Genomic DNA, 13124 nt, shown 5'->3' with positions numbered 1-13124 from the left:
CCTCATGTTTTACCCTTTTAAAGGAAAAGTGACCAACAATTTTTACTGTAATTTTTTAGGGATTTTTTTCACTTCTTCTAGAAAAATCACGCAAAATTTCAATGAGCCATTTTGATTAGTTCTCCTTGAAGAGAATAAAATATAGATGGAGCTTTCTAAATGCTGCAATTGGGATACACATTTTTTGCATTAAACATCAACATGTGTAAAATTACATAATGTAAAATAATTTTTAAGACTGTAATGATTAATAATACTAGAAATTCTACTATTTGAGTCATTGACTCAGTTTTGTAAATGTTTAATTATTCTTGAAGATTTAATTTTGTGGCGCATAACACGGCCTTTCTGTGAAAGTAAAAGCACAGCTTAATATTAGCATTGAGTGCTGGGCCTCTTTTTCATTTCCACTCATTTTTCTTCCGGTCAAACTGGCCCTGATAAGTTTTTAAAAATCAAAATGAGCTTGAAAAATTGTGATTTCAAACTTTCTCACTGTTGCAAGGTGAGAGAAGTGGCCTGTTGGCACTAATCATAAGGCCTGAGGATATTGAAGGTTTCAAGTTATGATGGTGGACTGAGCTATTTCCATATGTTCTTGCCATTTAAGAAGACCAGATAGAAATGTTGGCATAGAATGGAAGAAAATGAGTTAAGATATGAAAGAGAAAACCGCAAGAAGCAGACCCTTGTCACCCCTTTCCTCCATGGATCGAAAAGAATCATAATTTGCTACAAAAAAAAATAAATAAATAAATAAATACTTCTACAAAAGAGAAAAAAATGAACATGCAACAAAAGCTAAAAACGACAAAATGCATGCGACAGCATCAAATTATGCAAAAAATAATTAGAGAAGGAAAAATCCAAAATAATAGGACATACTTTGTGTAAATCTTAAACAAAGACAAAGTTGAGGATTTCTTTTTCTTGTTTATTCAGTTATTCTTAAATATTGTTTTCTTTGTGTTCTTGTTTTAGTTTATAGATTTTTTGCAGAAACCATAAAATAAATTAATCACACCCTTTCTAGCCTGCTTGGCAATTCTTTTTGCGAGATAAAAATTAGGGAGAAACAAAATTGACTAAAACAAATAATGTTGTTTGCATGGTTCATTTTCCATGCTTCTGGTAGACTCAATCACCGGGATCTGAGACAACATCACATTGTGAATGATAGAAAGAGAGAGAAGAGACTAAATAGTAAAAGTACCAAGGAAATGGTAGAAAAAATAAAATAAAATAACTGGCATTTCACTAATACAGCACATAACTTAGAAACACTTAAAACAAAAATAAAAGTCCCCCCACAATCATTTGTGGTTGCGACCAAGAACAGACAACAAAATTTGGAGAATTAGCTAAAATTTCCAATTTCTCACACTTCAAAGTTGAAATGTTCAGGACGAAAACTGGTTCTTGCATGTATGGGTAAAAATGGTTTCCTTCCTAGCTTCTTAAAAAACATATAAAATACCTTCATGGCTAGTTAGAGTACGTTCGCTGGAGGTTGGAACTGATGGACAAAAGTTAAGTAAAGTCATTGACTTTTGCAACAACTTGAATCATGAAATAATATAACTTGCGAGCATAAAAATTTGGCACAGCTTCCTGGCATTATAAGGATAAAAAATCATTCATTTCTACTATTTGGAAGAACATAGAAACAATCAATGGATCGATTTTCAAGAATCAATGTATTGAAATGAAAGAGTGAATTGGAAGCATTTATCATCTGTAAAAGTAATGAAATAACTCCTTTGAAGTTCCAGAAACGACGAAAACATCACCATGATGTTTTAGTTTCTGACTTAGACAGAGCCTAAGATCATTAAGTACAAGGTGCCATAACAGCGACTAAACATCTTGTAAATCAGGGAGAGAGACAACATTAAAAACTGAAATTTTTAGATCTCTGATATAGGTAAATAGCAACATATACTCAACAAAAATTTGATCTTCTGATGACTCATCAAATTGCTGAAACAAATTTTCGAATCATATGAACAAAAGTTACTCTGAAAAAATTTAAAGCCAATAGAGCCATAAAGTCTATCAACTTTATCTTGAAACAATTTTTTGTGCAACGAACTGTATCCTTTAGAAATAAAATTTAACGCAGCTCTACCACCAAACAATTTCAAAGATGCAGCTGTCTGCTATGAGACAATATTAATTACTTTTTCTGACTGAACTTTTTTAGCTTAAAAGTTAAGCTTGATCGAGCTAGTGAACTTTTTGTTAACCAAAAGCTCTGGTTTTTAACTAGCCATTTCAGATTCCAGTTTTATGAAATGTTGTCTGCCCTTCCCTGATTTGCAAACAATAAATCTTTAGGTAAATGAAGAGAGGGGGGAGAAATAATTATCAATAGACAAACAACCCACCCGAATGGTCCGCAGCAGTGGAGTAATCGGTAAGCAAGGTCGAGCCGGCTAGCGCCGCAAAGTTGGCATAATCTGTGTACGGCGTGAAAATGAGACCATGCGCAGCATCTGCCGGCGATAAGAGCGGCGCACCAGGCGTTGAACCGTTGAGGATGGACGCAGCAGTTGATGGGATTGTCTGCATGCGTGGAGGTAGGATGAGCGGGGCACCTAATGGATTTGCCTGAGATGTTCGCATTTGTGTTATGCCCTGCATGCCTGGTGACAGGAGTCTTTGTGTTTCGGCTGCAACTGCAGCCATTCGCCGCCACTCCTCATCAGCTGCCGGATCAAAATTTAAGAAAAGGCAACATAAGATACCTTCTGACACTGAACACAATCTTAGTGCAAAAGAAAATTCTAGTACCTTCATGGTTATCAATTTCAGCGACGGATTTGAATTCAAGTTTCTTGTATACATACTTCACTAAAACTTATCTCGAGATACATTGCAATATTGGAGACTTGAAAGAAAATACTTCACTTCTGGTATACTGACAATTTTTTTTCCTACCAGGAATGTTTTTTTCAAAAGATCTATACTTCCTAATTCTTTGGCTTTCCCTAAATTTTTCTGCTTTTCACTGACTTCCCCTGACCTTCAAAAAAAGCTTCCAAATATTTGTTTCTTTTGAAAAAATTTCCACATCCAGAGATTAAAATAATGGAAAAAGGCACTCAAAAATCGTTCAAAAGGTACGGAAAATAGGTAGGAGTCAAGACATTACTCGCAAAATTTCCTGACCTATTACCATTTATTTCCTGACTTTTCTCTACCGCTGCAAATTCCCTGACTTAAACGGTTAATCAGACTAAGGCACAAAGTGCTGCAAGTCTTGAGAACAAGTACAAACAACAGTAATAGCTTGCATCATTATCTAGAGTAATTATCGTTGGCAGTGTATCTTACTTCAGGTTTCATCTCTCTTATTCTTCTTAGCTCTCCAAAATTTTCCTCCACCTGCAATTGGGTTAGAACTAGAGATGTGAGGTAAAATTATGACCTCAAAAAAAGGGTGCTAAAAATTGGAGAGTTGTTCAGTGGCTTAACATGTATTATACTACTTACAGCATCAAATCAAAGGCTCCTACCTAAATATTTAGGAATTAAAAGGTTATAGTACATCTTGATTCTTAGGGAAACATTAATTCTATATGATAGACAACGCTCCTGTAAACTTTAATCCTTGCTTAAAACTTTAAAGGAAAATTGTGAGGAACTCCAAAAGATATGTGAGCCAAAATACTTTTGATTTTCAATTTCCTTGCATTACTTTTGATGTAAGATAGTAAACACTGTCCGTTTTCATTCTTTAACTGAGATATTCTTTGTTATCAAGGAGTGACATCACTAAAAGTGAAAAGTTGTTGTTTCAATGTTCCAAATGGCACCTTATGCAAATTCTTTAGTCGGCTCTTTATCATAAGGGGAAATAAAAGTTAATTTCAACCTCTTGCTCAGCACATCAGGAAAACAAATCAGGGCATCTCATTAGGTCATCAATTTAGATGGAAGAAAAATCCCACCAACTGAACCCAATCAACAAATTTCTTTCTCCATTGTAACGATACCTGGAGGACAGCAGTCTTAGGTATGAGGGAGACCAAACCGCCCGCGTCAGTAACTGCGCATCTTTACAAGATCCACTCCTCTGCCAAACTGTCAGCCAACTGCAGCCTGCATGACAGTATGACGCAGAATTGGCTCCTCTAATCATCAATGCATAATAGGATCTCAAAACTCGTCTGGAAGAATGACTAACCAATGTGGATTGGTCTCAGATGGGAGCCTTTCATAAAATTACTCTAAAGAAGTGAGGCAAATTAAAATTTTTGCTGTAAAGTGAAAGTGCTGGGGCAAGAAAAACATTCAGCATCACGGAACTTCTTGTACTCTCATAATTTGTATAATGATGGATGTGCTTTAATTACATATATATTAAATATGTATATTATTCTCAATATTAAAGCAATGCAACTTACCAGCTGTGACTAAAACTTTAGCGTTGTTATCTCTGTAGGTACCGTTAATGATGGCCAGTTCCATTAATTGCCGTTTCTTCAGTTCATCTTCACCATCCGCCTGCAATAGTAGAATTTCGCTTTTTTCAAATTGTGCATTCTCATAATACATTATCTTTAATTGTTTGAGTTCTTCATTGTCTTTACTTATAAATTTTCTTTTTTAATATTAATGTAAAATAGAGCTCCTGAAAATAATATGTGATCTACGCTTCTTTGAAAACGATACGATGTTGCTTAGTCACTGTCACTTTTGCACAAAAATAAAATCAATTCCACCGAACATTTACTCACATGTTTTAATAGAATTGCTAGAATAGAAGAATAATGTACTTGATGTAAGGGGGAATCTAAAAAATTTATGGAGATTTTATGAAAATCTGAGTAAAAACAAGTTGTGAAAAAGTGAGAAGTTTATGACAGAAGGGTAAACTTAATTCAAATAACGGAAATCATTTGAGGTGAATACAAATTCGTATGAAACATTGAGTGTCAAGATTATATTATCAATTGGAAGAATAAAAAGGTAAGTAATCCAAAAATTATTCAAAAATTATTTTTTACAGATATTAAAGTAGCTATGATTCACATTCAATGAACAAATTAAGGCTTACGCATAGCATGGAAACTTTTTTTTTTGAGGAGAGGGGGCTAAGGGCCCATTTACCTATCCATTACAGAGGTCTACTGCACTGGTATTAAGCAAGGCATATTCATTGCAGATTTTCTTGTGGGTCACAAACCCCCTGAGGGGAGGGGAAGTGTAGGTCTCCCAGATTCTTTACGTGGTAAGAAATATCATAAGTCGAATAAATTACCTGTCAGAGTAAGAATCAAAGCGCCATAAAAAATGCATTTTGACCAAAATTTTATGCGAAGTGCATTGATTTTACTTACTGGATTCTTTTTGAATTGACTCATGAGGGAAAGATAATTAGTATTACAAAAAAAAGTTTCCATCAGTTCTTATCTTATCTGGTGGTCTATTCATTTTAAGTCTAAGGGGGTCTCAGGAAACATAAAAATGTTCCTGAAACACATGTGATACTTACTGGTATTAGAAGTTTTTGAACTTCTTCAACAGCTCTTTCTAATTTTAACTGCGCCCTATTTTCTGTGTCTTCTACTGATATTAACACATGTAGTTCTTCACTTAAATGTTCCCAATTTGGTTTGCCTCTATTTTGTTCTTCCTGCAACAAAAAAAAAAAAAAAAAACAATACCAACATTAATTGGAAATTAAAGGACAAACCACAGACAAATGATAGACAAATTAATAACGGGTCGAAAACTCTATTGACTAAAACTGTGAGACGAACGATCTACGCCTACTTTCACATTCAGAATATTTTTCCTCAGCTTCGAATTTTTTGATAGGAAAAACTGTACGACTAGTTACGCTCAAAATTACTCCTACCTCATTTCCCCCTACATGTGACTTGTTTCCTTCCTGTTAAGTATATTCAGTCTAACTCCTCCTGTGGAAGTATACTCTAGTGGACGTTTGCATTGCCTCCATCTGTGTTTCCCATGGAAAAGGAACGGAGAAGTTGAATAATGAGGGGGGGGGGGGGGGGGTCGCGCGGTAGAACAGCAGTTAAACTATTTCGAGAGAAGAGATGAGAACCTAAGTCGAGTTGGGTGTAAAAATAGCAGTGCTTCGCTGGCCACGAATGCCGTATGACGAATGCTCACCAGTTTCCCGATTTTTAAACTCAGTGGAAAAGGGTAAATGTTTCCAAGTGCTTGGAAATCAGGCAAACTGGATCACTTGAATCAGTGACAAATCGTTACATCATTTAATATCATTGATACAACAAGATAAAATCCGCCATAATTCACACCTTCGAGGAGAAAGGAGAAAAAGACCAATTCAATAAGTATTGAAAAATATTTAACCACACGGCGCTCCTTTAGTACAGCTCCGTTAGGAAAACGTGCTTTCATAGTTCGCCTCTGCAGCCTAAAAATTAAACCCCTCACCCCCATTTGATTTAACATTCTGCGGATAATAACAACTTAGAACTGGACGTATTTCTGTCAAATGGAACTAAATTCATTAAGATATGAGCCCTGAGACCCATAAGAATATATGCATAACAGAGCTCACGTCATAATACACATAGTTCCGTTGGGCAGAAATACGTCCAATTGCACTTGCAGAATTGTTTAAAGTACCTACACGTTTATGCTGGGTTATCACGCGAGCGGTGAATTCCCAGCTCTAGAAATTTGAAAACCACTGTACAAATCTTCCATGGGGAAAACTAAAGCAAGGACCTTCCTTCCTTTCCCGAAACCCTTCGACTTGTTAAAGCTTTACCGAACCGAGCTTACCCGAGCTTTAAGGGATTTTTAAATTAATTCTAGCAAAAATAAGTGACACCTTGGAAGGATCTGCGATTTGGGAGTTCTAAGCTTTAAAATGAAACTCCGGCGAGGTAAAGCAGCTTCAAAGACATCTAACGGTTTGGAACGGGGGATCCTAATGAAACGTAGTGGGACCAAGGAAAAGGCAAACGTAAAAAAGGAAAACCACGACAAGGTTGGCGCAAGACCAAAACATGGATGAACTGACGAACTTGCGAGTCGTGACAACCCAACTGAAGCGGAATAGAACTTCGGTATGCTGATAGTGCCAAATTACAAGTCCACCAGAAACCTTCAAGGATCGAGAGACTCCAAGATGCGCCAACACATTCGCTACAGTCCATGTCTACCAGTTAACTTCGTCTCATTCGTCGGCCGTAAAGATTAAATTCAACTCTTGAAAATCATTCTACTTATTTCCATTCTTAACTATCTACTAATTTCAAATTTCTCTGCGCTTAAAGAAAAACAAAAATTTTACTCAATTTTCCTCAATTTTCCAAGATTATTTTTCATTTCACTTACTATTTACGCCGTTGTGGGTCGTGAAATTCTCTGACAACGCGGCACAGGCAGAATTTGGGGAAAGCCGAAGGAAGCTTGCCCCCTCCCCCCTAAATCCTACTTAGTCCGGCTTAGAAAAAAGGGGGATTTAGCGAAATAACTGCGTGACATTTCTGTCAGAGGCGGACTAACGCGAAGAGCTATGAGGCGACTGCCCCCTAAACTTTTGCCAAATATAGGAGCTTCTGCCTCGCAGAGGCTCTTGTTGGCAAACTTCGAAGTTGAGGCTCCCATTCAGAAACTTTTTTAGAAATCTTTTAAAACCTCTCCGAGCCCTTTCCCCTATCCAAGATAGCGCCTAGCCCCCCCCCCCCCCCCCCAAAAAAAAAATCCTGTATCCTGCGGGGCCCGCCTGCCGGAGAATTTTGAGCCATTTCATCCCTAATCTCTGTCATTTTTAAAATTTTATTCCGACCAACTGTGCGGTAGGATCAGCTTAAAATTGCTCCTGAGACGACTCAAATTTCAAAGTTTATCCAGGGAGATCTCCCTCGGAGCTTTGCTGGTACCCCCAAATCAGTGAGCCCCCCTCCATTTCCTTTGGCTAGGTTCCTTTCTGAAGAACACTTCCTCTACTTTCCTGAAAAAACTTTCATGAGCTGTGCTTTTTTAGGTGTGGATATCCATAGGTCCGTAGGATTAACACCCCGATGTTTTTACGGTTGCATCGGAGACGCAGAGGTTGAGCTCGACTCTCCGCGGGAACCGGGCGGTTGCTGCGACACGTCAAAACCTCGCGTCGGGGCTCTGTTATTATTTTAAGCGAGGAAAAAGTCTAAATCATTTTTATTTTTATTTCGGGGCGCTTAAATCACGGGCCGTGGCTCCGGTCCCAACGTCCACACTCCACACTCCACGCTCCCCGCTAACACTTGGCGGCTCCTCATTTATTTCCATCTCGTCGCGAACCGCGCTGGATATTCAAATCTTTCGCTACAACTTTCGGCTCCTTCTCCTGCTATGCTCCGGCTCCGTCGCCCGTCGCCGGCTGGTGAATTATTTATAAGCGCCCACGCGTACACTCATTCGCCCCACCGTTGCCGGCTTCTCGTCCTCCATCGGAGCCAGTGTATTTCCCAGTGCGTGGCGTGCTTTGCGATATATCTATTGATCTGCCATTTGAAACTATGGAAAAGGATCGATAAACAGGATGTTCGCAACGAGCACCTTAATAATCGACTCTTTACCATAGCTTCAAATGGGGAAATATCGATAATCGATCATTCACGCCACGCCACTGGTATTTCCGAGACCTACCCCTCCTATCTTGCCTGTGGCGTTCCCCACTCATCACACTTTCGGAAATCAACGCTAGGGTTCACCTGGTGACGAAAAATTGAAGAATTTGATTTAGCCTCAACCTACTTCGCAAAAACTCTCCTGCGGGCTGATTATCGAAATTGATAGACAAAGAAGACATAGTGATTATGGAGCAATCCTATTTGGTCGAAATGGGAGGTTTCTATAGACTATAGACTTAGGAAGAAGATGATGGACTAAAAAATGGTCTCTCATAGGTTGCCGTTGGTTTGTCAATTACCTACCTCCTTCGTCCAATGCAACCACCCGCTTCCACCAATAGGATCCCTCCGAATCCCTTTCGTCTTCTTTGTCTACAGCTTCGTCTATCAATTTCAATAATCGGCCCGCTGGCAAAAGGCTCACCCCGACATTTACCAGTCATCATTTTTCGAGTTCTAGGCGCAAGAAGTTGCTTATAAATCATCATGAAGCGAAGAGTAGCGTTGACCTCCAAGCTTTACCCGGTTACATTGCTTGGATCGTTGAGGCGGGGTCTCTAAAACATTTTGTCTCTGTAATGTAAGAGTCAATCAGAGGTGGATCCTCTGGTAGCTCCGCCATTTGGATCTTCCAATGGATCCTCCAGGTTGTTCCCTGACAAAACTGGCAACGAAGCGAAACCCGATCCGGTGGACTTTCGAGCTCATTTTTGCCGACTCATCATATGTTCATTCGATTGTTCGGCTTTAATATTTAGTCCCAGTTTCGCCACTAGTGCTCTCATTAACAAACTGATAACTCAAGCCGCTTGCGGACCCTATTAGGAACGGAAAACGGAGGATATTCGTTTGAGGACATACTGCACTGTAGCGACAACTACTGTGCCCCTCGCCATCCCCACTTGCTAAATTCCTCAAAGACTAAACTTCGCCTTTGAAGCGCCTTCATATCGACTTGATACTCAACGCTTCGCCTCAGAGTTAGTTGAGTTGCCCGGCAGGGCCGGATTAAGGGGGTGGCCATATGGGCCGCGGCCCATGGCGGCAAATTTTGCAATTTTTTTAAATGTAGGTATAAAAAAAATCGGATTCAGAAAAAAAAATTATCAATGAGAAAAGGGGACAACATCTCTCTTTCCTGAGAGTATAGAAATTTCTAATTTTTTCGTTTTTCGACATTACAAGAGACAGCATCTTTAACTAGTCGAGTTAAGAGAGGAACTAAACACGCAATTTGGCCTGGAGCTTAGCGCAGAGAGGAATGATGACGAGAACTTGAAAATAATGAAAAGGACAAGCCCTCGGCGCGGCGCGGCGGTCGGCATGTAACACATATTAGCGCCTACAAGACTGCATGAATACTTCACGCATTGCGTCAAACACAGTGCGGTCAGGAGCGGTTGGCGTGAAACGCGTAGCGCCTACAAGACTGCACGAATACTTCACGCATTGCGCCAAACACAGTGCGATCATCAGCGCGGCGCAGCGGCGGAAGTTAAAATTATTAAACCACGTTTATGTTAGTTCTTTCATAATTTTTTGGTTCATTTCTTATAAATGGAGGACCTTGTCCACACAGAGACAGATTTACGGAACTTAACTTTCGCGCAAAGTTCCGTGAAATTTTACTGGTAGTGTTGACAGGGCTTTCGCAAAAAATGTATCCAACATGAGTAGGTAAACGCGTCTTATGCACCACTCCCCCTCCGGCACGTTCACTTGATGGTTTTTATTGATGTTTCAAAACGAATGAGAAGGGGCGGCGCGCATGGGGCAAGTAGGTAAATCCGGCCCTTTTGCCCGGCCGACTTGAATTCAACTTGAAGCTAACAGATGTCTCCCCAGGAAGTGTTGAAAGGAAAATAAAAATATGGCTCGCCTGAAGCAAATTTGACCGTGGATGTTGATATATACAACCCGAAACCCCTAAAATGTTTGAAAAAAGGCCTCTACTCGAATTTTTCGAGGCGAGGGAGGGGGGGGGGGGGCAGATTTGGATTGGGAGAGTGGAATGATGTCATGATAAAGGAATAAACCGAAAAACACGAGGAATCGAACCGGGAACATGGCAAATTGATTATGTTGGGAAATTGCATACCCCCAAGGCTACTTTTAAGATTTCATCACGAAAATCCCAAATTTCCGTAACTTTTACGTACTTCCATACCGACCTCCCGAAATCTGGGCTTTTTCATTGTGTAAGCCATGAAAGTCTCCGAAAAAAAAGGAGTTTTAAAAACAGATGTTGGAGCCGCTCTCGTTGGAACTGGACAAGCGGGACAACCTACATTTTGATGCGGGATGCAAAGACGAATGGAAGCGAGGACCGGACCTCGGGCTAAGCCGTTCCCGAAACCGTTCGAAAGGAGGCGAGCGTTTTTTTGAAAGCGCGACCGTCCGCCGCGGCGCACAGTGGATCGAGTCAATAGAAGAAGTCGGACAAAATTTGGAAAGTTTAAACGCTTATAACTCCGTTTTTACAAAACTGTAAGACTTTAAAAGAGGTTCCATTGGTTTCCTCGTGAAATTTTCTTCTAGGAACACCCCTTAAAATTCAAAATGTGACGAAATAAACATCAAAATTCGCAGTTTTAGCCAAAATGTCACGTCCGACCTCCCTAACTGATTTGATACACTGTGCGGCGGTGGCGGGATGGACGTCCCAAAAGCGGAGCGGGGCGTGGATCGGCGATGGCGAGTGGCGGCGATACGGACCCGGGCCGGCGATGACCGCGCTATTTGGCGCGATGCAGTCAACAGATGGCCCACACTCGCCACACTGCCGCACTCCCACACTCCCACGTGGCCGCGGTGGCAAGCGCGCGACGCTCGTGTGGCCCACGTGGGTAGGATTCAATTATCCGGCCGCGGCCTCCTCGGAGCCGAGACACGTCCAGTTTCCATCCGAGTCCTTTCAAACGCGTTCGGGGCCGCCTCGCTCCAGGTGAGTGGGTGACCAGGGGACCAGGGGAGGGAGGGGCAGTCATCGCTCATCAATCATCCGAGGCGAGCTTTTCGGATTAATTTCGGGGGCCCACGCGAAATACGCCAGATGGCATGCGTCATGCGTGAAAAGTTTTATCGATCCCGATAGGCATGTTACCCGCTTCGCCAACGACCGTTTAAATGGTCGTCACCGAGATTTTTGAGCCCATGAGCGCGGTGTGTGGTGCAGACCCCCCCCCCCCCCCGGCCTTGGGCCGAATTTTACACCGTACTTAAAGATACTTAGGAAGAGTCTCGACTGCACTTAAGTCAGGATTAGCGCTTCTGATTGGCCGGTGATGCGGTTTGGACTCATTGATGGATGTTGCATCTCCTAATGAAAGAGCCGACAAAATTCGTCCTCTTGTCTCCACGGGACGTTTCATGGGATTTACTCCGAGTGCGAGTCGTAAGAATTAAAATTCTCCGTTAAACATAACAACAAAATTGTTTCTTCTCTCTGAGTGGCTCCTAGGGCTCCACAAGACTCCACTCGGTACTGTGATTAGTACTGACAGATTCAATATTTTTCCCAACTTCGCAAGTCAGATTTTCTCCTGAGCCCTATGCGCCTGAGTCCACTCGTCAAAATAGCGTCAAACTGGAAGCCCAAAGTTAATCGATAAATACGATCTGTTCGCGATTGTTGATCATCAAAGAGTCGCGCCGCTCTAATTTGAGCTGCAACGCTCATCAATCGCATCAAGTCCCGACTTAGTGCCACTTATCGTTGAGATCGATTCACTTTGAGCTTCCATTTAGACGCCATTTTGACGAGTGGAGATGGAGACAGCGTTGTAGAACAAATCCCGTGAAACATCCCGAAGAAACTAGGCCTATAGCAAACCCCCTCGAGAATGGAGAATTTATGGTGAAATTTCCCTGCAGAGGGAGGGGGGGGGGGGGTCTGAGAGGGCTTCGGCTCCCTCGATACCCTCGAAATGAAGCTGAAAGTATTTAAAAGCGAAAAGCGACGACTAATCGCAATATTTCGTTTGGATCCTTTCAGCTTCATTAGTAATTAAGGAAAATAAGTTCGATTTATCTCGATGATTGTTTGCTTCCGGTGTAAAGTGAATCTTCAGCGCTGGTCCTACAACAAAACTACCACGTCGCGCTGCTGAAATCTGGCTCTGAAATGCTCTGAAATCTGCAATATTATTTTAAGAACGCGAAGCGACGCGATGTCCGAATTGTCCGGTGGATCTGTAAATCCGGGATGTGTATTATCGGCGGCGCGGCGCGCGCGGCGGCATCGAGAAATTGAGGCTCATTAAACGGCTAAGCGTGCGATAAAGTCATCAAGTTTACAATGTAATAACGCTGAGCGAATTACATGTTTCTGAGCCGTCCTGTGTCTCCCGTGTTCCCCTCTTCGCCTGGTTTCTCCTCTTTGTCAACTTCGTTTTGGCTGCAGCCGCGGACCGCGAACTTTAAAATGATTTTCAGTCCAATCCCATTATGCCGCACTTCTAACACTTTGCGGTTCAGGCAAAGCAACTGAGATTGTTTATA

General features: G+C 41.2%; 1 protein-coding gene across 6 annotated transcripts in view; it reads right to left on the bottom strand.

The window, feature by feature from the left end:
* The window catches only part of how (protein held out wings), a 133797-nt gene that overhangs the window by 17789 nt on the left and 102884 nt on the right, over window positions 1-13124 (bottom strand). For 3 of the 6 annotated variants that reach the window (XM_072306126.1, XM_072306127.1, XM_072306124.1), the window contains exons 4-6: window positions 5501-5641; window positions 4412-4512; window positions 2388-2719 (exon numbers count right to left, since the gene is read on the bottom strand). In XM_072306126.1, coding sequence (XP_072162227.1) covers window positions 2388-2719; window positions 4412-4512; window positions 5501-5641 — 574 coding nt within the window. Of the gene's footprint in view, window positions 1-2387; window positions 2720-4409; window positions 4513-5500; window positions 5642-13124 lie in introns of all 6 variants that reach the window. The other 3 variants (XM_019045596.2, XM_072306125.1, XM_019045597.2) reach the window with 3 other exon arrangements.

Source organism: Bemisia tabaci, chromosome 1, assembly GCF_918797505.1.
Source record: "Bemisia tabaci chromosome 1, PGI_BMITA_v3".
Classification (NCBI taxonomy): domain Eukaryota; kingdom Metazoa; phylum Arthropoda; class Insecta; order Hemiptera; family Aleyrodidae; genus Bemisia; species Bemisia tabaci.
The sequence above is the reverse complement of the archived record's forward strand: the minus strand, read 5'-3'. Positions and strand labels throughout refer to the sequence as shown.